Consider the following 27,213-nt stretch of genomic DNA (forward strand, 5'->3'; position numbering starts at 1 on the left):
TTTCCACAATTTGAGAAAAATAATTCTAATAATAATTATTAATAGTAATAATTCTAATTTTTGTATAAACATATAAAATTTTTAGAACCAATATATCTTAAATTTATTTAACAGATTATATTTGGCTTTAAAGTTTCATTTTCTTTCGATATGGAACTTAATATAATTTTTAACATCATTTCATAATTGGAAATAAATATTATTTATTTAGATCATAAAATTTTTTCTCAATTAGTCTGAAATCTTATAAATTTTACTGATACTTTGATATTATACTATCTACACAACAAGATATTTTAGACTTTATTGAACTTGAACCTTATTAAAGCCCTAGATTACCTTGTTCATAAAGTATACTAATTTATGAAGAAGTAAAGCTACGCAGGTCTTTAGACCATATAGCATCATTTAAATTAGATGCAACCTCAATATGTTTCCAAGTTTGACCATATTATCGTACCAATTTGAACTTGATCACACAATAACATGGTATAGTTAAACAAACCATTGTTCATGGTTTCATCAGGTTAGTATGCTTTAAGGTATCGATAGTTTGTTTAAACGTTAAACTGATTTTTTAAGAGTGTAAATTCAACATAAAAAATATTTATAATTATTATTGTGTATTGTATATAATATGAAGTGGACTGTATTGGTTTGATTAAACATTTATTAAACAAAACTTAATAAAACAAATAAACTATATACACGAAGAAAATTCTTACGCTGCTGCAATGGCAGTAAACAATGAAAGGTAACTCATGAGAGAGCTGGCAAGTGAACTTCCTTGTTTGAAGTTCTTGAGAAAAGGATGCTTGCTTCTCTGAGAGTGATGCAAAGTGGAGTGGTGGTGCGATGAGGGTAAAACGCGTAGGCATATATTTTTGATATCTAACTATTATATTTAACGACTTTTTTTTATGGATTATCACCTCTAAGAATTTTGACTCTTGCACAAAGAACACTTTAACGTTTTGAAATATGCAATAAGATTTTCTGTAATTATTTGCTGTACTACTCTTTTTTTTTTTAACCATTTTTATAGAAATATTTCATAGGAATATTTTATAGAAATATTTTATACAAAATATATAGGGATGCACAGTGGTCCACTTTAAAATAAAAATTATTTTTTAACTAAAATTTACAAATCAATTCGTCGTAACATTGCTGATTATGCATCAAAATTGAAGCTCATCGATGAATTTTTTTAAAACACAAATCATAATGATGTTTTATTTTTAACAATATTAATATTCACATAATATTCAAATTATTTTATCAATGTTCATAAGGAATTATAATTTAAAGGAGAGAAATTACTATTCAAAAAAATTGCAATTATAATGAAAAAGCTGAAAATCTGATTTTTCCGTAGTTTTCTTCATTATTGCTTCAGCGTTGCATGAGTTGAAAGGTATTCGTCATTCTATACCAGAACGAAACTTGATAGATGAAGTATAATCTCTAAAATTTCCATTTTTATTTAAGTAAATAAATTTAGTTATGATTAATAAACAAAATTTAAAAGAAAAAAAAAAGAATGAGAAACTTTACTTTCGGAATCAAAGAAAACGAAACTTCTGATTTATCAACCTTAACATTCCGCTTTTATGAACTGACTGAGTCAAATATATTAATGAACAAAATATAATACACTTTTTTGTATTTATTTTTATAAACTTTTCAAACAACTTCCCAACTTTGCTTTTGAAATAGTTTTTGAAACGCGAACTTTGAAAGGAAACTATTGACAGAAATTGAATGCGAAAGTAGTTATTACATTTCTTCGAATGGCATCACTAAGTGACTTGCTTTCATATTCTGCTTAAAACTTTGCAAACGGCCATTTTGAGTGGCGTGTGGCGGTTTCGTCCACGAATAATTGTTACATTCAATATATTTATTATTGTCATAGGTAAGTTTTTCTTTACATTACAGATTTGTGCAAACTATCCTAAGTTATTTTTTGTACAAGTAACATTGCCTTATCAATTATACATATATCAAGGTTTCATAAGTTACTTAATTTCGCCGGATGTCTGTAAGTAGACGGTGTGACTCAGCCCTTCAAACTTAAATGGACAACTAACCTGATATTTTTGTTTACAATTAATCAGGTTAATTTATTTCTAGTAAGCTACTGTACTAAAAGTTTGTGTGTGTGTTTTATAATAAATAATTATGTTATAGATACATTTTTAGATAAATACGTGGTTTCGTGGAGTGCCGCCCTTTGCTTTTGAGCGGTTTTCTTAGAAAATAATGGGCGTATTGTGTTAGTTACGTTAATTAGTTTTTTCGTTAATTTTTAACATGTGTTGTATAATTTTTGACTTCATATGTTTTTTGTTAATTTGACTTTTTCTTGTAATTGTATATTACAGTAAACTACATTAATGATCAGGTATAATCGTATATTTGGTATCAATTAAAATTTGAACTAGTTGTCATATGTGTTAAATGATAATTTGACTGCCTTAGCAGTAAAAAGTATTTGATTATTCAATCAATTATTTTCGTTAAATTAAGATAATTTTTAAACATTTTTTTTTCACACTACTATCTCATTATGTCATAAATATTATGACTATTCTTACAACATTCACTTGGAATTGTGCTAAAAATTGTTCATAAAAATCATGTATATTACATTGTATTTTGCCATTAAGCCAATCTAGTTAGCATGTTATTTAGCTGTGAAAGAATTGGATTCATGTGTTCATAATATTAGAATTTTGGTACCAGGTAAAACTGAAATATCTAGATTTGATACTAACTACAGCTGAAAAAATATTTATTATAAAAAATACTTTATTTCATGATTTATGATTTCTATGTTGGTTTGTTTTGATAGGTCTATTTTAGGTTTATGCTGATAATCTAAAAGTTGATTATTTTATGTACTAGGATGTATTTTGTTGTAGCTGTTTAATTGTTAAATGTTTAGTTTAATTCCAAATTTTATAATCTGAATTTATGGTTGGGGTGTAATTGGTGTTGTATGTGCATGTAAAATTTTCAAGAGGTTTTGTAGTGTTCACTGTGGATAATTTATTATATTACTTGCGAAGCTTTTTAGTCTTGTATATTAAAATTTATTCAAACTAATTTTTTTGGAAACTAATGTCTAAGTAACAATTTTCAGTAGTAATTAAAATTTCGTTGCAAATTTAAAAGTAGTTCTTTAGAAAGTGAGAATTCATTAGGATTTATTACTAGTTAGCTGATACTAGTTAGCTGAGTTGATAAGAATATAATAATTTATATGCAGTTTTGTGCTTACATATGTTTTTATTGTTTAGTTATAAATGTGAACAATGAATTCATTTCTGTTATTAAAACCTTCATTGAATAATCTCCCTTATCTGAAATTGTTTTTGTGTAAAAAATATAACTTATTGTTTCAAGGAATTGTAAACTAAAATTTTTTATATTGGGGATATTCCTGTATTGAGACCCGTTAGCATCATTTAATATTACCACAGTACCAAAGAAATTTTGTACTTGTGAAGAATTTTTAAAGTGTTTTACCTAAAGTTAACCTTTCAAGCTGGGCGCATTTTATAGTTTCCAGTGTGAGACTGATTTATTGTTTTCTTTTTTTGGTATCTGAAAGAAAATTTAGTAGCCAAAAATTAAAAATGCATATTAGAAGCTATTTTTGCAACAATTCATCACTTTAAAATTAAGCTTACTCTTTAGAAAACTTATATTCTTTAACTTGTGACTGGAAATGTGGCAGTTATTTTACAAATATGGGTTTGACAACCTTGTACGATAGTGAGCTTTATTTTTTGTTTTTAACCTCTGTTTTCCTTGTTTCTATATCAGATACAGTTTCTGGCGCCATTTGGTTTTGTTATCCTTCTGGTAGCAGCACAGAAGCAAGCACTGCAGATTATTACAGCATATGCAGATTATTTTATCTTGGATTTGAATATAGCTTATTAATTGCCAACTGTAAAAAAAAAATCTTTATTATTGAAAAGATTAATCTGAAATTTTTTCTGACGATTCATGTCGAAAGATGTCTATTGATGCAGTAAATTCTGTTGCCGATAAATTTTTTTTTCCCTACTTTTTTCCACTCTAGAGTCTGGTTCACTCAAATTGTGATTTACTTAATATTTTATGCAAGATAAAATTGGATTGCATAAGTTTCTGATTTTACAGTTGGATTTTACTTTCAATAAGTATGCAATGAGGAATATGCTTGAGATTGTAGCACATATTTCTTGAAAAGTCATGATTTGAAACAAGTAATGTAATAAACGTCCTAATGGATATTTTAGCTAACATTGATTACTGGTTTAAAAGAAAGAATTTTTTTTTAAATTTTTATTTATTGAAACAAAACAAGTTTCAAAATTTAATCTTTGTTTAAATTTTAATGAATTCTCATCATTACCTATCCATAGGAATAAGTAATGAAGATAATGATAATCTATCAAGATTATGGATTTCACAAGAGATTAAAATGGGACAATTTTCCTTTGGAAGCTGATTTTAAAATGACTTAGATCTTATTTAACTAAATTTTAAATTTTTTTTTATCTTTAATCTTCAGGTAAAAAAATGAACAATTTAGTTTTAGTAATTAATGCTAACTTAATTGTTTCTGGTTTATAATCTTAAATTAATGTCTCTGTAGGTCCTGTTTCTAGGTCAATTATCTTATGTAAAAAAAGAGAGAAAAGAGCAATCTTTGGCTGTATACATGTCAAGTTATTTATCTTTTTATGGCTGTCTGCATTGTAGTATTTAAAACCACAAGGTTACAATTTACTGATAAAAATAATTCTTAACTTTTTTCTTTTCTTTTTGAAAGACAGGTTGTAAAATGTGCTAAAGATCATTTTGTGAATGAAATTTAGTTTTTAGTATCTCTGTAATTTCAGGTGTATATTTCTTACAACTAATTGTTAATTATTATTTCTTGTAGGATAATAAGTAAACAAGCCAAAAATGCCCAAGCCGGTAAGTGTTTACGTTTGTTTGATAAACTTTTATTTTGTCTTGAAGAATTTTATGTATGATTTATAATAAATGTTTCACATTTTTAATGTTGATTTTTTTAAAAATATTTAAGTTTTGAAGCATTTTTTCTTTCATAATTATGTTTTTTAAAAGTTCAGAACTTGTTAAAAGTTAAGAACTTTCCTTCGTGAGCATATAATGGGATAATGTCATTTTTAGTTGCAAGTTTTTTGAGCAAAAAAATTTTAAGTATCTGCTTACTGTGGGAACATGTGCATATACATGTACCAGCACAATTAGTCATTTTTTTCTTTCATCTGTGCAGGCCATAATATTATAATCAGTCTTTAACTTGATTAAATATTGCCAGCTGTTCTCATGCTGCTCGCCACCAACTTTTGGAAACTATTTTATTTGAAATTTATTGGTTATGATTCGTCAATGCTAATAAATTAGTAGTTGCAGCTTTTAATCTTACCATGTTGTATGCAAAGTGATGAATGACCTCCAAGATATCAAAAGGTCAGTGAGATAACCCATAGATGTTAAGTGGATAAATACTTTTGATTTAATTATCGGATCTTCCATTTTCTAGGAAGGTCTCTTAAAGGTTCAAGAGTATTACTTCAAATATGCTAATTAATTAGTGCATACAGTATTTTAAGTTACAAAATCAAACACAAAAACATTCTTTCTCTGAATAAATGTACCTTTATTTAAAATAACTCTGATTTGAAAAGTGATTGGATATAGTTCCTGTGAATTTTAAAAAAAGTGTTTTTAAAATTTGATTTCTCAGGAATTATTTGACTCATTTCGCTTAAATTTTGTACTATGCCTTGTAAATTTACATTGTGATGTAAAAATAAGTAGTATAACTTAAAATTAAAATTCTTTCCTAAGTTATTAAATTAAATATAAATAATTTAAATTTTTTATGTGCGAAATTGAAATTATCTTTGGACTAGCGAATTTTATAAATGTGTACAAAGTTTTTGATTCATGTACAAAAAAAAAAATCCTAAAATGTGGATAAAATAAGCAAAAAGTAAAATTAACATTAAAGGGCTCGAACTTTGAACCCTATTTATGATCAAACTATTGAGACCATATTTTCCATATCAGGGATACTCCCTATATTTTGGGAGTCATAAATTTGAATTCGTCGAAAAAAGATATGCTTATATTCAGAGAAAGTAAGTTTTTGTGTCTGATTTAGTAACTTAAAATATCGTCTGCATTAATTAGCATATTTTAGGCCACTTTTTCGAATCGTTAAAATTGAGTCCTAGAGCGTGGAAATTCAATCATAGAATAAACTATTCAGGGGATTTTTTTTGCACTACATGCTTTTTATAATGCTAGTTGACTCTGGCATTTAAGCAAATGACAAATTGTGCTGTTGAAGTGTTAGCATTATTTTAGCCATTCTTAATTAAAAAAAAAATTAAAATTTAACACGATGATTTGAATCTACAAGTTATCATAATAAGTATGATTAGTTAGTTAGTTATCGTTATTAACAAGTTATCATAAGTATCGTACAATTCATTAGTGCATATAAATTTTTTGCTGATCTCAAATTCTAACTCTTATAAATTTTTTGCTTCAGGTAAATGTTCGAGTTATCACGATGGATGCGGAGCTGGAATTCGCAATCCAGCCCAATACTACTGGGAAGCAGTTGTTCGATCAAGTAATTCAATTTCATATTGAAATCATTGATTCTTTGCATTGTATTTTATACATAATATTTAGTTGTAATTCTTTATACTGTCATAATTTGGGTGGTGGGATATGAAAATTGAAATATTTAATTTCTTACATTATAGTAATGTTTGATTTATAAGTAATAAGTTAATAGTTTTGTATATTGACATTAAGAAACTGTTTTTTCTTTTTTATAATAAAAACCACTTTATGAAAAACTTAATATTGATTAATTCCATTTATATATATAACTTAAAAATTTGAAATATGTTACCAGGGGTCTGTTTAGAAGAAATTGGGGTCCGTTAACGGACCCTTCACAAAATATCTTTTCATAAAAACGGACCCTTCACAAAATATTTTAACTTAAAAACGGACCCTTCACAAATTTGTTTATCTTCATTATTGTTTTGTTAATCGAATAAACCCTTCCCAGGGCAGAAAACAAGAAAGATGGATGTAAACGAATTAAGTTTTGTCTTCGGCAGACGATTCTTCCATTATTCATCCGAAATGAATATTCTGCGTTCAGCAGTATAGGCTAAATATCAAATGTTGCATCTCTAATTTAGAAGCAGCAATTGCTGTTTATTTTTGAAAATTTAATTTTTTTATTATAATTTTACAGTGCCGAGCATAATCTTGTATCTATTTACAATTTAAAAAGTCCTTGAAAGAGTCTTCTTTTGCAATAACGGACCCTATTTGCAAAAATTCATAAAAGCGGACCCTGGAACCTGAATGTGAGTAATTTTTTCACAATTTCACGAAAAACGGACCTTTCACAAAATGTCTGGACAGACCCCTGGTTACATATTTTATTTTGTAAACCTGATTATTTTTGTTAAAGAGGTTTTCTTTAGTTTAATGCAAGGTTGGCAAAATTCATGATCTTTTTTTAAAATAAAAAAAATATTAAAAACAGATTTATTGCATTTAAATAGATTTATTTCTATTTAAACCAGGTTTTTTTTTCAATTTAAATCATATATATACATATTTTTTACCACCCACATCATCTGATAAAACACATTAACAGTGCGTAATATTATTTATTATAAACTAATCACTGAATAAATGAAATCATGGTTATTTTTGTACAAGCTAAACTTCCTAAAATTTTAGACTGTCAATTTGTCAGATATTCAATGAAGATATTCAACTAGTTTAAATATAATATTAAGATTATAATATATTCTTATCAGAATATAATATTAAGAAAAAGTTTTTTCTGGGCAGAACAATTCTTTCTTTAAAATTGGTAAACACTAACTGCTTATTTAATGTTTTAAAAGCACTTTAAAAAGTAACATTTAATAATTACATGTTTATTAACATTTAATAATTACATGTTTATTTGAATCAACATTTAAATAAACATAACTAAATGAGTATAATTGAAATATATTTATTACCAGCAAATAATTTTACATACAGAGAAAAGTTATCGTTTAATAGTTAAATGTTACTCTTATTTGGATTAATTGAATAACTTAAAAAAATCAGTTTATTTATATCAATGATTTTTTAAAATTTTTTTTTAAACCAAATTATTTAAAGCTTGCCAAGCCTGTCTTTTATGTATATATAGTTATAAAATTGACCAAAAATAAGTTGTCACAAAATTTTACTTATAGGTTTTTGCATTTTTAATTATGTAGGGGAGAGTTGGATAAAACGGGATACCATTATTGTTTTTATTTACTACGGAATATCTGTTTAGGAAAACAATACATTATTTTTTTTTGTAGCTAAAACATTTATTGAAGCACACAAAAAACATATTTTCAACTAATTTTAATGACAGCAAAATAGAAAAAAAATTCATTTCCAAACTCTTACATATCCCGTTTTAGCATACCTGGGTTGGATAAAACGGGATAGGGTTTACAATGTTTAATTTTTTACATATATATAAAGATAAAATAATAAATAATGCAAATATATAAATAATTATTTATGTATAATAATTGTTTATGTATAAAAAAGTCTTCATCAGAGAAATACATTACAATTAGTTCTAAAGAAAGATGTGAAATCCTAGAGTCGAAAATAAAATGCTTAATAATGAATGTTAATAAACAAATTTTGCATTACTATATAAAGAGACTAAATTATTCAAAAAAATATATATAGTTAATATAAATAAGTTGTTTAAAAAGCCTAGGCCTACATTAATATATGGCTATTTTAAAATGTAATAATCCAATAAATAGGTGGATAAAACGGGACATGAAAAACTCTATCCCGTTTTATCCAACTCACAAGTGTCCCGTTTTGTCCGACTCCATCACTTTTTGAAACAAACATGGTTGCTGCGTAAATGTGAAAAGAAAATTAGATAGACTGCACATAAAAATATTAGTAAATAAATGGTTAATTAAATTTAATACTCACCGGAATTTTATTCCCAATACAATGTAAAAAACAACGCACGTAAATGTAGAAAATGGCAAAAAAATAGAGTAAAAAAATTCTGAGACCTACAACTTTCTATCAAATAGTGATCTCGAGGCGGGACGTACCGAGAATGATATAATCACGGTCGAATAACACGTTTCTGTCGTTGTCCACTAGATAGCTGCAATAGTCTGGTCCCTAGGCGACGTATCCCGTTTTATCCAACTCTCCCCTATTCATCTTAAAATGTAATGAATAGTACTTATAAACTTAAGTACTTATAAGTAATTAAGTTAAATAAGTTAAGTTTACTAAGTACTAAAAAGTACTTATAAGTACTTTTTTTATATCAATTCGATCTTTTATAAAATAAAGTTCAATACTGTCTGGTTTATTCCATGATTAGGTGATATAAATGTCAGGGTTGAAGATGAGTTTCTTAGTGATGTGCCATAGAAAATTCATTAATAATTAAGTGTGTAATGTCATTCTAAAGCAGCTTTATCACTGAATTTTTTATCAGATTGTAGACATTGTTAGTGTTAGTCACTGTATTACTTTAATTGGGAAAAAAATTTACTTAATGCCTGAACTTCTGATTTCGTAGATGTTAACCTAGGTATAATTCTGTTGCCTTAAACTATTAAGGTGCAGAAAGAAAAAATTAATGTTTTTTAGGTTTAATAAAAATTTGTTATATTTTTAATTCTGGTAATTTTTTGATTGTTATTTTACTTTTAAATTTTTAGAAAAATAATATGCTCCTTACTATTAAGATGCAAATTACTTCACTTTTTAAAATTTTTTTTTTTGTTTGGTGAGAAATGTTTAAAACACTTTTACAATCAGAATCATATGACATTAGGGATGTACTGGGTTCAAAATTTTGCTAGGTACCTTATGAAAACTGCTTGTATGCCTAATGTAACTGAATGTAATACTTGAATTTGATCCTCGACAATTAAATTACCGACTTATACTATTTTATGTGTATATTTCGGAAAGTAATTTTCCCTCATTATCTAAATAGGAGAAATATTTGTAGTTCATAAGTATTAAACGCATGCTAAGAGACAATCTCTATGCATAAAATTTTTTTTCAGAATAAGTAAACTAAAATTATTTTTTGATGAAGAGCTTAAAAGATTTTTTCTATAATTTATGCTGAAAATTATTATAAAATGAACATTTAAAGGTACATTATTTTAAAAAGGTATTTTTTAAAAAAAAGTTATTTATTTAAAAAATTTTAAAATATAAAATCACCTAAAAAATTTAATAATATACCTCCTGAAATAAAAGCTTTTAAAAATTTAAAGAGTTAAAATAATCCTTACAAAGTAAATATTTGTAATCGTAATCAGAATTAAATCTGCAAACAAGAATAATTTGCGTGTGTAATTATCAGTTAATTTTTCTTTAAAATGGAATCGGAATAAAACTGCTGTGTTTTTAAGGGATCGCGGCTTATTTTTACAAAAAGGGCAAAAAGGACACATTCATGGTGATCAAAGGGTAGGCAGGATGAGCTGGCTGCCCTTCTAAAACTCTTAGGGAGAATGCTGTGCATAATGTTTGCTGGATAAAAGGTGTCTTGTTCAAGTGTTGGCATTACACTTACTAATGGTACTGAATTTTCTAATAATTACCTTGATTCTTGTACTTATGTCAATTTTTTATTTTTTCTTCTAGGTTGTGAAAACAATCGGTTTGAGGGAAATCTGGTTCTTTGGTCTCCAGTACACTGACAGTAAAGGGTTAACAACCTGGTTGAAATTAAATAAAAAGGTCAGAATTTATTCTTTTAAGAACAATAAAGAATTAAAAGAAATGTTATCCCTTAGGCCAGTGGTCTCAATCCTGAGGACATGTTTAAATGGAGTTAAATTATTGAATCAAAACAATTAAAAATACTTCAGTGAGTCCCAATAAAACTATCAAAGGCTGACTGGTCTGCAATTGGGAAGCACTGCCTTAATTAATCAGTGGCAACCTCATTTGTTTGTAACTTGAAATTTTGGCTTGCTTTTGAAAATTTTGCTGGAAAATTTGCTAGATTATTCGAAACATATTTTTAATCAAGATTCTTTAATTTGTGTAATCTGTGTGTTCTCTGTTGTGTGATTTGTGGCAGCGTCGCCTCCGTGACTAAAGTTCACAAGTGCCCTCTGGGTAATGTTAAATGAGCAACACCTCCGGCATCTTCTGAGATGAAGAATGAAGGCCTGCCGTTAAAAAAAAAGAATAATTTGTGCAATTAGTTAATAAAGATATTGTGACATTCACTCGCTAAATTATAGATCGCATTGTTATATCGTCCCTGCAGTTACTTTTGTAATTTCTACACTTTCGCTTTTTGAAATGTTTGGAATTTCTGTTCCCCTCTTTTTCCTAGAATTGCAGGTGAGTCTGCGTTCTTTGTAGTTCCGTGTGAGATCTATACTTTTTCCTAACCGTAACTACCTTTAATTTTTTAAAACACTTTTACGTTACCTTTTTATCCCTCTCTTAACCGCAACTTTTTAATTTTTTCTAACTGTAACTCATCTTTAGCATTTTCTATAAATAGCCCTTCATTTTCTCACCCCGGCTGCATTCGGTTTTTGTATCCAACACGAGATATCACCAGCGGCTCCTCCGTTTTACTCATTGGCCAGTTTTCGTTGGTGGCTGCTGTTGTGATGCCTGAAAAGCCTTTTTCTTACATTCATCATCACCGACATTGTATAGAAATAATGCCCGCCAACTTGCAGTCGCTGACATCTAATTTTCCTGCCAAAATTAACTGCCCTCTCCCACTACCACCAAGATGAGTGTGTTCCAGTGTGTTTTTCTTGTGGACCTAAAATAAAGAACTTATGTTTTAACTACCTTTTAGAGACTTTTGTTTTAAAATTTTTTTTTCGTCACTTATTCAAGAGGTATGTTTTTTTAATTTTTTTTTCTCTTTTTAGTTTGCTGGATTTTGTTATGAACACCAATGCTTTGTACAAAACTTGCATTTAGCTGGCCATATTTTTCTTTTTTAAAATCTATTCAATTTTTTTAGAATAGTTCATCTTTACTTTTACCCAGCGAAAATGGTACAGATATCATTGATTTATAATAAATTTTAGCAATCTAAAACCTAATGTTTTAATTATCTGAGCTAGTGTTGCCACTAAACGCTATTTACTTTGCACAAAATAATAAAAATGTTACATCTTAAATAATTTTTAAACTGATAATGATTTACTAAATCATTTTTCCTCAAAGTATGAAAAAATATAAAATAACACTTTTTGACCTGTAATTCAGATGTATAGCTTTTTATTATCTCCAGGAATTGTATGTAATTTGAATAGTTGATTAAGTGTCATAAATTTGCATCATAGTAAAAGAAAATCCAATCATTGAATAAAAATTGTTCTTGGTACGACATATGTAATTCAAAGTATTTATTTATTTTTTTCAAATTAGGTTCTCAACCAAGATGTTAAGAAAGAGAATCCTTTGCAGTTTAAATTTAGAGCAAAATTCTATCCTGAAGATGTTGGTGAAGAGTTAATTCAAGATATAACTGTGGTATGAAAATATATTGATTAAAGTAAAATCTTAATTATCTGCAGAAAAATATTATCAATTTCAAATTTTTTCAAGATTTTCTCTAGTTGTGCTGTATTTGCTTTGATATTTTATAGTTCTAACAGCATTATCAGAGATGATTGTACTATGGGAAAAATCCGTATTTTTCGGTAAACGCGATCCGGAAGTTTCCGGAAATCTGAGATTCAAAAGTTTGAAGAAATTATTGATCACATTTATGTATTAAAATTTTTTTTTATGTTTTATTTGGAAATATTAGAACTGAAATTTATACTTGGCATCTCTTTCATTTGTAAATATTTTTTCTAGTAGAATAATAAACGTGTTTAGAGATAAAAGTAAACTTTAGCATAATTATTAATTTAAATTATGCTGCATATAATTTATTTAGAATTTCATGTTTTGAAAATATCATTGATTTAAATTTATAAAGAGGTTAATTTTTTGCAATATGTAATTAATGATTTTATTGGAGAAATTTTCAGGATTTTTAAGTTGGGCTCACAATTACCCCTGCATAATACAGGGCCAACTTTCTGCAAGATTTTGAAACTTCTCTGAATCCCAATTTGAATTTGTTCAGCATATTTTAATATAGTTTTTCAAAATATTTTGCATTTGACATGAAAGAAGTGAAAAAATAGGAGCATGGTTTTTATATAAGGAAAAAAACGGAAACAAAAATTTTTTGAAAACGTTAAAAAGTAAATTAATAAATAAAAATTCCTATTTGTCTACTTTTTAAAACTTTATTTTTATCTAATATTTTAAATGTAATAACCCTGGTGTTCTATAATTTTTCATATATATTTATTATACGTTAACTTCAAATCTACTTTTACTGTAAAGATTTTCTATTTTATAAATGTATTGAAAACATTTCATTTTTATTACCAAATTGAGTTTAGTTTTGTTATTTAATTATTTTGTTTAAGCTTTAAAAATTCTCCAAAATGCTTCTATTACTGTTAATAATTTTGGAAACTCTGCATAGTATGATAAAAATTAATGGTTTTATGTATTGTCTGTATATATTGCATGGCATTTTTTACATATTTGTGATGAAGTGACAAATGTGTGAGTTGACAAATTACACTTCTTAGTCTAAATCTTTTTGTTTAAAGATTTTTAGTTTCTTGTGCTCTTATTTTTATTTGTGTAGTACTTATCAAAATGTGTTAATATTTTACTCTTTGTTACTCTTCAGCGTCTCTTTTATCTTCAAGTAAGAAATGCTAAATTGAGTGATGAAATATATTGTCCGCCTGAAACGTCAGTACTATTAGCTTCATATGCTGTGCAAGCTAAACATGGGGATTATAATCCTGATATTCACAAACCTGGTTGCTTGGCAAATGATCGACTTCTTCCGCAACGGTAATAACTACGTTTGGTCTTTTTTTCCCCCTTCTCAAATAAGTTTCCTGTTCATTCTTCTAAATATGCTGATGCTCTCTAATCTTAACTATAAATGACTGTTGCTTGTTAAAATTAAAGCAATTCTGTGAGACAAAGGACAATGCAAAAGAAGAAAAAAAAATCTTAATACTATTCTTCTTTTAGCAAATTAGTTAGTTTTTTATTAACTATTTTAGGTATAAAATTAAAAATATTAGTTTTAAGATTTTGTAATAATTGTAATAATTTGTACATCAGCCGCATGAAAATTAAAACATCAGTCACAAGATATTTTTCTCCATTTACTACTTTTTATATATTTCATGTGTACTTTCAATGATTCCTGTTAATTTGAATTTTTTTGAAAAATGAGTTTACAGAGGAATTTTGAAATAAATATTTCACTTTTTGTTATTTCCCTGCTACATTACTCTACATTTTAAATTTTTATTCTAAGCAAAACCTTTTTATTTTTAATTTTCTTCACTTTTTCTAATATGTATTATATTGTGCTATTTAAAATATAAAAGAATATTATTACATTCTTATAAATATCATAAAAACTAATGTATCATTATAAATACTTATGGAATATCAAAAATACTTACTGAAGTTTATCATGAGGGAATATATATTTAAGACAATGTTTTTTCAATTTAATATTTGAAAATAAGGAAATTATAAAAAAGAACTAAAGTGACAAATTGAAGTTATTAACTTTTTATTTTTAGCAATTAACACCTATAATTGCCATAATAAGTATTAAGTCATCTCTAGTTTTTTTAATAATACTGGTATTAAAGCGATTTTTCTCTTACAGTGTAATGGACCAACACAAGTTATCTAAGGAGCAATGGGAAGAAAGAATTATGAATTGGTGGGCCGAGCATAAAGGAATGCCTCGGTAATGTAACATGATTAAATTAGCTCTTTAATGCTGGTGTAAATTACATTGTAAAATATTTATGCATTTGTCTCATGATTCTTCTATTTTAGGGAAGATGCAATGATGGAGTATTTGAAAATAGCCCAAGATCTTGAAATGTATGGTGTGAATTATTTTGAGATAAAAAACAAAAAGGGAACAGATCTGTGGTTAGGTGTTGATGCACTAGGTTTAAATATTTATGAAAAAGATGACAAGTAAGTTAGTTTCTTGATCAAAGAAAATGCTTCTTTTCTTCAGAAATGATTTTCATGTTTCAGATAAATTTTTTTTTGTATAGTTGTTGTTGGGATGTCAACGATTGCAAATTTTGATAGTTTTAATGAATTTCACCTTTGATTAAGAAAAACTTTTGAAAACCGTAAAATATTTTAATGAACTATTATCTGAATTGTTTTGCAATTTGGTTGCTCATGTCTGCAAACTCTACTGGTTTTACTAGTAGACTCTTGGATTTTGTCAGTTTCTCCTACTCTGCTGGTTTGAAATTTTTCCCCTGACTTTTGTATATTATAAAGAATTCCCTAAAACTGGGTAAGTTTCCGTAACAAAAATCTCCCTTTAAATAGAATTTTTACTGTTTATTGCTTGCTTGAATATTTAAATATTACTAATACATAATGACGTGAGCCTCATTTATAGTAGGTAATTAATTTAGAGTTTATTTTCATTTGTTCAAAAATTTTCAGTTTCTTATTCACAACTTCCTTTAAAAAAATCTTTCAACTTGCAATACCGTCATTCGGTGCTACTTTGTGCAGGATTTCAGTTTTTGAACTTTGACATGTAAAAAAACTATGTTAATTCAAACTTCAGTAAAATTTATCGATATTATATTCATAACTGGACTCAGACGAGTGAATTTGATCAATATTGGCATTATTTGTATGTAATATTTACGAATAATGAGTCAAAACATACCTTGCACAAAGTAGCCCCCAAATGGGGTATTTTTCGAGGTATTTTTTTATAACGTCTGACAATTTTTCTGTCGAAAAAAAAAACGAATTAAACTTTGCATTTTCCGTTTATTTGTTATTAATTTAAAAATTTTTTTTAACGCTAACATGATATAATTGTTTATTAATGTACAAATAAAAAATTTTGCACTTACGACAATTGTTTTATCAACGTCTTTGCATTTCACAGCAGAAGTTTCCATGCACAATTTTTGACATCCGACGTCCTCGGAAAATTGTTGACATTGGATGAACGAAACACACTCTTAGATTATTTTAAAATGCGGAAAAATGTTTGTAGTAATAGAAGAGACTTCTATCTTCAAATTCCACACATTTTTAACGTGAAATAAACATAATACTGAATAGCAGCACTTGAAAAATGCCGAATTCAAATTTGCACAAAGTAGCCCCGAATGACGGTAGTAAATTACTTTTTTATTAGTATTCAAAATTGTGAATTAGCAAAATAAAAACTTTTTCTATCCATATTAGCAGCTATGGGTGCTTGCGAACTTTATTTTTTATTAACCTGTCAACATATTAAATTCTAAGCAATTAATTTGGCATTGTAATAAATTCTGGTTTATACTCTATGTAATTATGTAATTGGGATATTTGTGTTTGTTTTGAAAGAATGCAAATTTTGGAATGTAGCTTTTAGAACTATGTTTAATTTTGTATTTTAATATTAGTTGCTATGAAAAATTAATACTAGAGAAAATAATTTCTTCTGAATAATATCTTTTCAATTACTGGAAAACAAATTACAAATCTTTTAAGTATTGCCATTTATTTGATAGAGATAAGAGTTGATCTTAATGTTTTTCAGTTGCAGTTTTTAAAAATTCTAAATTAACTCTTTTGTGATTAGTGATGAAGGTACTCCTAAAGCCCTCTATTATTCTTAGTATTTAAGATGTCACAGAGATATTTATTTACAAAATTTTTCTCTAGACTGAAATAAGAAAAAGATAAAAACAAGACTTTTTTTTTAAACAGTTCATGTTGTCCATGTCAATCATTAATTTTTATCACCTAGTATACATTTTTATCAAGTAAAATGTGAAATCTTAATATTTGTTTGTTCTAGGTTGACACCCAAGATAGGATTTCCATGGAGTGAAATCAGAAATATATCTTTCAATGACAAGAAATTTGTCATTAAGCCTATTGATAAGAAAGCTCCAGTAAGTAGAAATAACAGTTCAACTTATGAAAGTAATATTTTGTAATTATTTTAATTTGCTTATTATCTTAGTTGATAACTTATTCAGTTTTCATGCATTATAGTAATAAAGTTTGTCTGTAACAAAAGACAAAAAAAGAAAAAAAAAATTACAAAAGTCATGTAAGAATTTTTTTTTCCAAACTGATCAAGTTTTCATTTTATCGGGATATATTTATTTTTAATTTTAGTGTAATTTAGTTTAGTATTTCACAGCAACTTAAAACTGATGAATTTAATATTTTTTTTTAGGATTTTGTATTCTTTGCTCCAAGGTTGAGGATCAATAAGAGGATTTTATCTCTTTGCATGGGTAATCATGAATTATATATGCGACGTAGAAAGCCTGATACAATAGAAGTTCAGCAAATGAAAGCACAGGCTAGGGAGGAAAAACAGGCTAAACAACAAGAAAGGTAATATACATTTTTTTTAATTATGCTATAAAATGTAAAAAAGTAACTTTTTATTTTTTGAGTTTTAAATCATATTTTGTTTTGATAGTGTACCATGTCTATTTCTTATTCATTTTGTAAAATATTACAATAAACTTTATTAGTTCCTAAAGATAATATCCACTAACGTTCTACCAATTTCAGATTTTTACTAATACAATTCTATTCATGTGAGTGTAAGGTATTTTTGAAAATTTGCAAATAAAATTATTTTAGTACATTAATAAAATTTTTCTCTTCTCATTAAATGTTATGTACAAGTAAATTTTTTGTTTTGTGTTTCTTCTGTTAAGTTTTACATTATATGTATACTTTTTTTTAATAGAAAGGACGAAAAAAATATCTTTACAAAATTCTTTTTAAGGAGTTAGATTAAAAGCTTTTAATATTTACTTTTTAAAATATTGATGTACTTTTTGTAATATGTTTTCAGAGAAAAGCTGCGACGAGAAATGGAAGCAAGGGAACAAGCTGAGAAAAAACAACAAGAATATGCAGAAAAAATTAGACAAATGCAGGAGGAGATGGAAAATAGACAGAAAGGTATATTAAAAAACAAAAACAAAAAAATATGTGCTTCAACATACTCTAAGGTTATAAGGTCATTCTGGGTCATAAGGCAATTCTGGTATACCCAAAGGACATAAGTTTCTTTCTTAACACATTGCTGGTCAGTGACTAGTTAACTCATCTTTTAATTTCCTAACTCTTTAATAACTCTTCTTTCATGCTCAAATATAGTTGATTGATGACAAGACAACTTGTCATTGCACTTGCATTATTTGTTCAAATTAATGAAACCCAGAGTGATATAGAGTTTCAAAAACGCTTTACACATTGTGACCATTGTGTCCATAGTCATTTCATTCCATATAAATAAAATTGATTGGAATTTGTTCAGAATGTTTTACTTTACTTCCATATTAAATAGGAAAATAATAGATGGTGACATGAGATTTTGTAATTGTTTGTCAAACTATTGTTAAGGCACTTTTATCATTTTTCCTTTATATATATATATATATATATATATATATATATATATATATATATATATATATATATATATATATATATATATATATATATATATATATATATATATATATATAATTAAATATTTTTACTGTTAAAAGCTGTTAGAGTTATAAGTAAAAATGCTAAAAAGAAGTATCAAAATCGGTATATGTATTTATTTTGAAGTAGAAATTTCAAAATTATTACAAAAAAAAATAAATCGAAGACAGAAAAGTTCATTATATCCAACTTCCTCACTTTTTTGGTTCACTATATCCACAAAAAAATAACATTATGCGTGTATAGCAAGGCACGGGACCAAACATTTTGTTCACTATATCCGGGAGTTCACTATTGCGGGGTTTGACTGTATACATAAAAAATACATATTAAAATAAATTAAAATGTTATACTTGTGTGTTTATATATATATATATATATATATATATATATATAATATACATACATACATACAGTAGAGCGCTGATTATCCGAACACTAAGTCTGATTTGTATTTTTTTTAAAAATTTTATAATACTTTTTTTTTTCAAAATTTTTTCTACATTTCTGAACCTTCCGGATGAAAAGATGCCAGGTTATTCAGTAGAAGAAATAGAAGACTGGTGTCGAGACACTGAAAACGTCCCAGGATATCAAATTTTAAATGATGATGAAACTGTTGCTGAAATTTTGAACGAAAATCGGAACTTTACAGACGAAGAGGAAGAAGTAGGTGATCAAGTTCAAGATAGTGAACCTTCTTTTATAGAAGCGTGCAATTCATTAGATATTGCAATGAATTGGCTAGAACGTCAAAATGGTGTTGATCCAGTTCAGTTGATTTATTTAAAAAGAATAAGATATATATGGCTGCTCAAAAAAGAGCATCTTCTTTGAAACAAAAGTCTTTGCTGGATTTCTTTTGCAATGGAAAATGAGGAAAAATGCGTTAAAATCAGTAATTGGAAAAAAATTTACAGGAAGCTGAAATATGATTAAAAAATTCAAAATGAAAAAAAGTAAAAAAATAAATAAAAAAATATTCAAAAATTGAACAAAAAAGAACTTTTAAAAAGAGCTATTTTAGATAGTACTGCCAGTCCTAAACCTGGAAAAAGTGTGAAGGGAAGTTGCTGCATAAATAATAATTTAAAACTAGATTTTAAACAGCTCTCCAATTATCCGAACTTTTCATTTTCCGAACCACGTTCGGTCCCGAGCAGTTCGGATAATCGGCGCTCTACTGTATATATATATATGCAGGTACACTGAATAACTTTTGAGTTAATAATTACATTTTTTCTTATTATTACATAATGGTTCAAGAAATACATTAAATATTCTATTGATTAGAGAAATAATGCTATAAGTTAAAGCATTAAAACTTTGCTTTTTCTGAAAAGATATACTATTTTGTTTCTACTACTAATTCTGATATTTGGAACTCAGAATATGAGAAGAAGCTGCAATCTGAAAATTATAGTCCCATTATTTTAGTTACGACAGCAATTTAGTGCTTGAGGCCTTTCATCGACGTATCGTTTTGCATTCGGGCAAGTCAGTATGAAATTTTCTTCTCAATATCAAACTTTCTATGTAATAAATAAAGGGCAAATGTTTTTCTAGATAAAAAAATAAGGGAAAAATGTTCTTCAAACATAGTTTCTTATTGTTAATTTTAGATATGCTTTTAAGTAGTAGATTTATGCATAAGTTTCTTTCTAATGTATTAGATGTGATAAGTTACATAAGCTGTTAGACATCTAATTTAATAAAATTATTTTTCTATAAATAATTTTCTTTGTTTTGCAGAACTTTTGGAAGCTCAAGATAGCATTCGCCGTTTGGAGGAACAGCTACGCCAAGTTCAAGAATCCAAGGCTGATTTGGAGCAGAAACAGAATGAACTTGAAGAGATGCTGAAAAAGCTTGAAAATGACAAAGCTATGGAGGCAGAAGAAAAAGCCAAATTGGTATGTATTTGTTTATTCAGGATTTTTGAAATTTGATTCTAGCGTACTTTTGCGTAAATCAATATTTTGCAACTTAAAATTTTTTTTAGTAAAATCATTGTTTAGAAATCTATGAAAATTTACGATTCCATCGTGAATTTCCATAGATTTCCAAATTTTTTTTGGCAGGTAGCTATTGATTTTACAAATTCTAATGTTTTTAATATTATGTTATTGCGACCTTCAATTTTGAGTTATTGCTTTCTGGCGCATTCGATTTATTACCTGCATTATTAAATTTGAATTTTTTAAGGATGTCTGGAAAAGTCAGGGAATTTTATTATTTTACTTGAGTAGCAACCCTGTTAAGATTAACTTTATATCTTTAATATATTTAAAATTTTTTAACAGAAGATAAAATTGCTCCAAATCAAAATCATAAATTTAATAAATTTTTTCTAAATTTTATAATTTTTGTAAATTTTACTTTATAATTTAAATTATGTATTTCAACTGATGTTTAAAAAAATGGATAAGTAGCATTATCTTAAAGTGTTTTGTTGTAAGAATATCTGCAATTTTGAAATAAATTACTTTTAATGATTTAGGCTGAAGCTATTCAGATGAAACAGATAGAAGTTCAGCGTATCCAGGAGGAAGTTGAGCTTAAAGATGAAGAAACCAGAAAACTTCAGGAAGAAGTTGCAGAAGCTCGACGTCGACAAGAGGAAGCTCATGCTGCTTTGTTAGATGCCACAACACCTCAGCACCTTAATGTCCACGAGGATGAACATGAAGAAAATGATGACTTAGTAAATGGTGAATTTGGTAAGTTTTTTATTAAATTTATGAATATTCCTCCCCATGAATTTATTGTAGTGGAAGCTTTTGAATTTACTTGTGACCATCTGAGTTATCATCCTGTTTAGAGAATTTGTAGTTTGGTTTTAAATTGAGCTATTTTTGTCCATAACTGAGCTAATTTTTAAGTTTAGTGCTATTTTTTTTCTTAGTCTAGTATTTTGTTTAGCTAAAGAAATGAAAAGAGCAAAGCTTTTTTAATTTCTTCAGTTGTATGATTTTTTAAAGTTGCTTTGTACAGGGATGAGATTTTTCTGCTTTTTAGCGAATTTCCCCTTTTGTCTCTTGAATTTCAGTCTTTTATTCAAGAACTCTGATTCTCTAAAAGTTTAAGTTTTTTTTATAAATATTTTTCTGAAAATTTAGTCGTTGAAATAAAATAATTATATTTATTTCAAATTTTCAAAGATAAGCAGAAAATTCAAACTGTGTAACTGCCACCTCTTCTGCATTTTTACTTATTTTACCCACTTTCTTCTGTTTTACGCTCAGAAAATGAGATTTTCCGCTTTTTTACCCACCCACTGGATAGCTCATATTTTCGTAATTCAGACGTCACTGCTTCTTTTCTCGATTCTTATTCACGCTATTTTAATATCAAACATCGATTTTAGTATTTACCTGATTCGAAAGTTACTCTTTACGATTCTCATTCACATGATTTAAATAGCTTAGTGAGATTTCTAAGAAAAAAAAAAAAAAGACTTGGAAAAAAGAAATTTCTTTAATTTATAATACATTTTTAACATTTTCTAATTTCTAAACCATTGAATATTTTCATTGCATATGGAAAATGTTCCATATCTACTTTTTCATCAGCTATTCTAATTAGGTTGCTCAAATGCTCATCAGTCAGTCTGTTGCAATATTTTATTTTAATTCGGTTTTGGTTACTAAATGACCTTGCAACAGATGCTGAACTATTCGGAATCACATATATATGTAATACAAAAATTAAATACTTTTGTATTAATAAACGAATTAAAACTCTTTCGTTTTCATAAAATGTCTTTGTTAAAGAATAAGCATAGATAGATTCTATTTTGGGAATTCAAGGCTGAAAACATACCATTGAAATATAAATAGATTTATATTTCAAAGGAAGAGTTATTTTTAGAATCGTTCCCTTTTTCAATTCCATAAAAGGAAGCAGAAATGATTTTCCTTAATGCGTAAGGTTACAAGGAATGTACGAAACGTGCCTTTTTACCTCAAATCTATGTTGGTATGAAACGTAAGAACGCATAGTTTTGCGTGTCCTTTTCATCATGATTTGATCCTGATAAGCTGTTCAGGAATTGTCAGAAGTCTTGTCCATTCCCCTCCCATAGGGAGTGTGGACGTGAATTGTTAGCAATACCAGCCTTCATTTAAATAAACCTGTTTAGAACGTATGATGGCTTAAGACTGCAATTATTCCAAGCTAAATACAACACTGATAACAGGGTTGGAGCCCTGTTATTACATATATATATATATATATATATATATATGTATATTCTTGGATTGCCTTTTTTTTTGCTTTCTGACTACTCTCATCCCTGTTAGTAAAATTTTGTCTTATCCATGCCCGAAAAATGTAATAGATATTGATTGGAATAAGATTTTATGTAGCCTAAATTCGTATTTCTGAGTAAAATTATAATAAAATAGTAATGACAAATTTAAATTGGCAGAGAAATGAGCATTAAAATATGCTTTATATAGCAGCATGTTCTTTAAAAGAAATTATTGAATGTCTATATTTTGATCTGTCAGTATTGTTTTTTAGATTTATTTATATTCTTTAACTATTCCTTGTTTAGGTGCTGAATTAGGTTCTCATGAAGATTCAATTAGTATGCCTAGACCGGAAGAGGATAGAATAACTCAAGTATCCAAAGAAAAGCACCTGCAAGATCAGTTGAAGGTAAGACTTATTAGTTATGTGTATCTTCAGGATTATGTTTGAACTCTCCATTTCTCATTATCAGCCTTCGAAAACATTGGTGGTCCACTGATCCAAGACCTCAGAAACCACCATTAAATAATATTCAGTGGTCTGTGGACTGTTAAATATGCCCTCCGTAAATCAACCATAGAACTACTACAGAGTTCCATGTCAATAAAAAAAGAAATGATTTTACATGAGAAAGGAATGGACAAATTTTTGTGTTTTAGAATCAGTGGCTGATGACTTGCAAATGACTGGTATTTGATGCAGAAACTAACAAAATATAATACGTAATATGCAAAATTATTATCGTAAAAAATTAAGTCTAATAAATCCCAATCAACAAATGTTTTACTTTTTATGTTGCTTATTATGTTTGGATGGCATGGGTAACGTTGCTTGCCTCTGTGACTTGAGGTTATCAGGTGCCCTCTAAGAAGATTTTAAAAAAAGTTTGCCCGATTTTCCCCCCGGCTTTTTAACATTTTTCATTTTTCTTGTTAGGATTTATTGAACTAAATATATATCACATGGTGTGTAGCTTTTTAAAAGGTGCTTATTTTTGATTTTCCTGTTTTAAAAGCCCTTAAAGGTGCTTTTTTCATGTTTTTTTTTTAAAAAAAAAATGCTTAATTTTCCCTTTTCGAAAATATATTTTTCTTTACCAAGTAGATTTCCGCTGCGTATTATGCAAAAGCATAGTTTTCATATTCTATTTGACATTTTCACAATTCATTCAACCATAATCTATTTCGGCGTGCACTCGGTCCGTAACTTATGATAGTGCCAATCATGTTACATGTTTGATGAAATAATTTGGAGTGACTACTGAGCTGGGTTCGATGGGATTCTTGCACTCTCATGTGCAACTCTGCTGCATTTTGCAAGTTATTCACAATTTCAGGCTTGATTTTTTACCCTCTGAAATCAAACTGAAAAATCTCTTTCTTTCTATGGTCGCTAATATAATCAAGAAAAGAGTTCTTTGTCAGAAACTAGTTATTTTATCATGATCATGTAAAATATTTGAAAATTATTTTCCATGTTAATGTTTTGATAATGTACTTTAAAATATTTTTTTTTATATGCTTTAAAAGTGCTCTAAAGGTGCTTATTTTTTGTTGAGAGATTTGGCTACACACCCTGTATCATGAATCATCTAATTTAATTTGACTGATCTGTACTTTACAATGATTGTTTTTTAATTTTAGGAGTTGAGTAAAGAATTAGCATCATCCAAGGATGAAACGAAGTTAACTAAAAACGATCTGCTTCATCAAGAGAATGTGAGGCAAGGACGAGATAAATACAAAACACTGCGTGAAATCAGGAAAGGCAACACAAAAAGGAGAGTGGATCAGTTTGAAAATATGTAATCCAGATATCGTCTGGGACATTCTCACTTCTCTGTTAACGCAGAAAGTGAAGGATTTTGTATATGAAAGGGGCTTAGTGTTTACTTTAAAAGTTAACCTTGAGAGCATTTGCTTATATATTTAAAAAGTAAAAAAAAAATCAGTTCATAGTTATACATTCCACATTTTAATTTTATTTGTTTATACATTTAAGTTAAAAAGAATTTTTATTTGTTTCTGGAATTCGTTGACATTTGAATTTAGATCTGAATTTTGATTTGATAAGTTTAAAATTTTGTTAGTACATTTTTTTTCTTTCTTGGTTTTCAAATTTTATGAATTTTGGGGGAAAACTTGAAAGTATTTTTATGTAGGTAGTGTTAAATAAATTGATGCAGATATTTTTTTACGAACAAAGCAACTTTTTAAATCTCTGAATATTTTTAAATATCAACTGTTGACCAGATCTTCCCAACCAATTTTAGACCCACTTACAGTATGTGCCTTTGTGTGATTTAAATTGAAAGTGTGGATTTTTTTTTTGTAATGTTGTATATTTAGCTTATTAAAACTAAAATGCTTTCTTTAATACTATAAGCCCTGTGTACTTACAGTATTAAAATTGTCATATTTTTTTGTAACATTTTATAATAACGACGAAGCCTGGATTTATTTCAATTGAGTTCCCGGATAGCCTGAGATTCAGGCTCATACTAAGCTTCCATCCATATAATTCTGCATTTTTGCACTCTTTATTAAATATTTCTTTGTACCATGTTTGCCTTGATGAGTAGTTTATAAATTAGATAAGTTTACAACAGTTTCTTAGCTTGTGTATTTTGAGATATCTCTATCCATTGTTAAGTACGTTTAAAGTCTGTTTTCTTACTCAATTGAGCTTGTTTAAAATGGCCGGTAGTTTTGTAAAACTTAGCTTGTGACTGTCACTTTTTGGAGTTTTTAACGTTAAATCACAGTATTGTTTCCTCCTGTTATGCCATGGAAATGTCTGTTAATCTGTTTTATTGCTATCATTTAACTGGTGCAAAGGGTTACATTGTCCTTAACATTTGAGTGTTAGCAAATTGAAATATTTATAGACATTAAATCAAACTTGTTATATTTCTCTGTTTTTTTTTTTTAGTGCTTTATTTTCTATTTATGAGACGTTATGTGCCAGTACAGTATTGTATTTTCAAAAGGGTGGAAATTCATTTTTTTTTATGGGTATGTTAAAAATTTAAGTTTTTTCATTTTTAGAAATATTTTTTTTGTAACAATTTTGATATTTTCTAAGTTTTTAGATCTGTGCCAAAACCGAAATTTTTTTTAAATGTGAATTGCAAAAAATCTCAATGCTATTTTCTTTGCCGGAAAAGTAATTATGCAATTTGATGTACCTTTTATCTTTAAGAAAAAATTTGTTTGAATCAAAAGTGTCTGCAATATTTGCTTTGTGAATGGAAAATTTATGTAGTTCTAAAAATTGTGAATCTGTCATCATATCATTGTTAGTTTTTTCTTGCAATTTCATAGTGGTTTGGGCACTGTAATGTGGCGAACTTGTTACCTGTATTCATAAATGAAAATACAAATTCCTAGTTAATAAAAAGCTAAGTTTTACAGCCTTTCTTTATTTCCAGTGATTGACACACACGCAATACAAAACCTGATACTTTCAGTACAGGTTTGATACTAACAGTACAAAAACCTGATATTTTCAATATCAGATGCATATCAACCTTAAATTTAAAGTAAGGAAGAAAAATTAAGTTATTCAGTTTTTTAAAAAAAATATATATTTGGTAGTTGTGCGAAATCTAATTCAAAATCAAATATTTTTTTAACTAAAATATAATGTCTTATAATATCCAAAATATAATATTTTGGATATTATTAGGTAATATCCAAATATAATCAAAAGATATAATTAGATAATATCCAAAATATAATAATTTGTAATAGTCATTAAAGTTATAGCTGAGCATTTTACAAAAACCTAATTTCAACATCACACACATATCAACCTTAAATTTAAAGTAGAAAGAAGAATTAAGTAATTAAATTTTTATTTGAAACTTATTTGGTAGTTAAGCCAAATCTAATTCAAAATCAAATATTTTGTTAACTAAAATATAATATCTAAAATGTATCTTGTTATCTGAACTATAACATGCTTTAATTGTTACTTTCGATGAAGTTCTAAAATACAGCGGTGTTTGTGGTTTGAAAGTTCAGTTCATTTTTGTGTTGCTAGTTCCAAAACTTAAAGCTGCCATTTACAAGAACATTATGGAGATAAAAGGAAAATTGTTTTAAACAGGGTTCCCACGGTCCTTGAGAGTCCTTAAAAGTCCTTGAATTTTTTTTTTGCTAAATTTAGGTCCTTGAAAGTGCTTGAAAAACGTCTTAGGTCCTTGAAAAACTTGATAGG

The 27,213-nt window shown here is 27.4% G+C and overlaps 1 protein-coding gene across 3 annotated transcripts; it reads left to right on the forward strand.

Annotated features, from left to right (window-relative positions):
* The first annotated feature begins 1,838 nt into the window (after positions 1-1,838).
* Positions 1,839-26,402, forward strand: Moe (moesin). Of its 3 annotated transcripts, none has more exons than XM_071184689.2 (15): positions 1,839-2,135; positions 4,946-4,980; positions 6,593-6,676; positions 10,783-10,878; positions 12,550-12,654; positions 13,883-14,052; positions 14,894-14,977; positions 15,070-15,216; positions 17,072-17,168; positions 17,459-17,622; positions 18,095-18,204; positions 20,491-20,651; positions 21,239-21,458; positions 23,297-23,400; positions 24,636-26,402. In XM_071184689.2, the coding sequence occupies exons 2-15, from the start codon at positions 4,969-4,971 to the stop codon at positions 24,798-24,800; spliced, it is 1,719 nt and encodes a 572-aa protein (XP_071040790.1). In that variant the 5' UTR covers positions 1,839-2,135; positions 4,946-4,968; the 3' UTR covers positions 24,801-26,402. The 3 variants fall into 3 exon arrangements, with proteins under 3 accessions (XP_071040790.1, XP_087009231.1, XP_015929578.1); XM_087153105.1 differs by having other exon boundaries at positions 1,839-2,120; XM_016074092.4 differs by having other exon boundaries at positions 1,839-1,918.
* Positions 26,403-27,213: the final 811 nt, after the last annotated feature.

Source organism: Parasteatoda tepidariorum, chromosome 10, assembly GCF_982258835.1.
Source record: "Parasteatoda tepidariorum strain Cologne lab strain chromosome 10, Ptep-v5.0, whole genome shotgun sequence".
Lineage (NCBI taxonomy): Eukaryota > Metazoa > Arthropoda > Arachnida > Araneae > Theridiidae > Parasteatoda > Parasteatoda tepidariorum.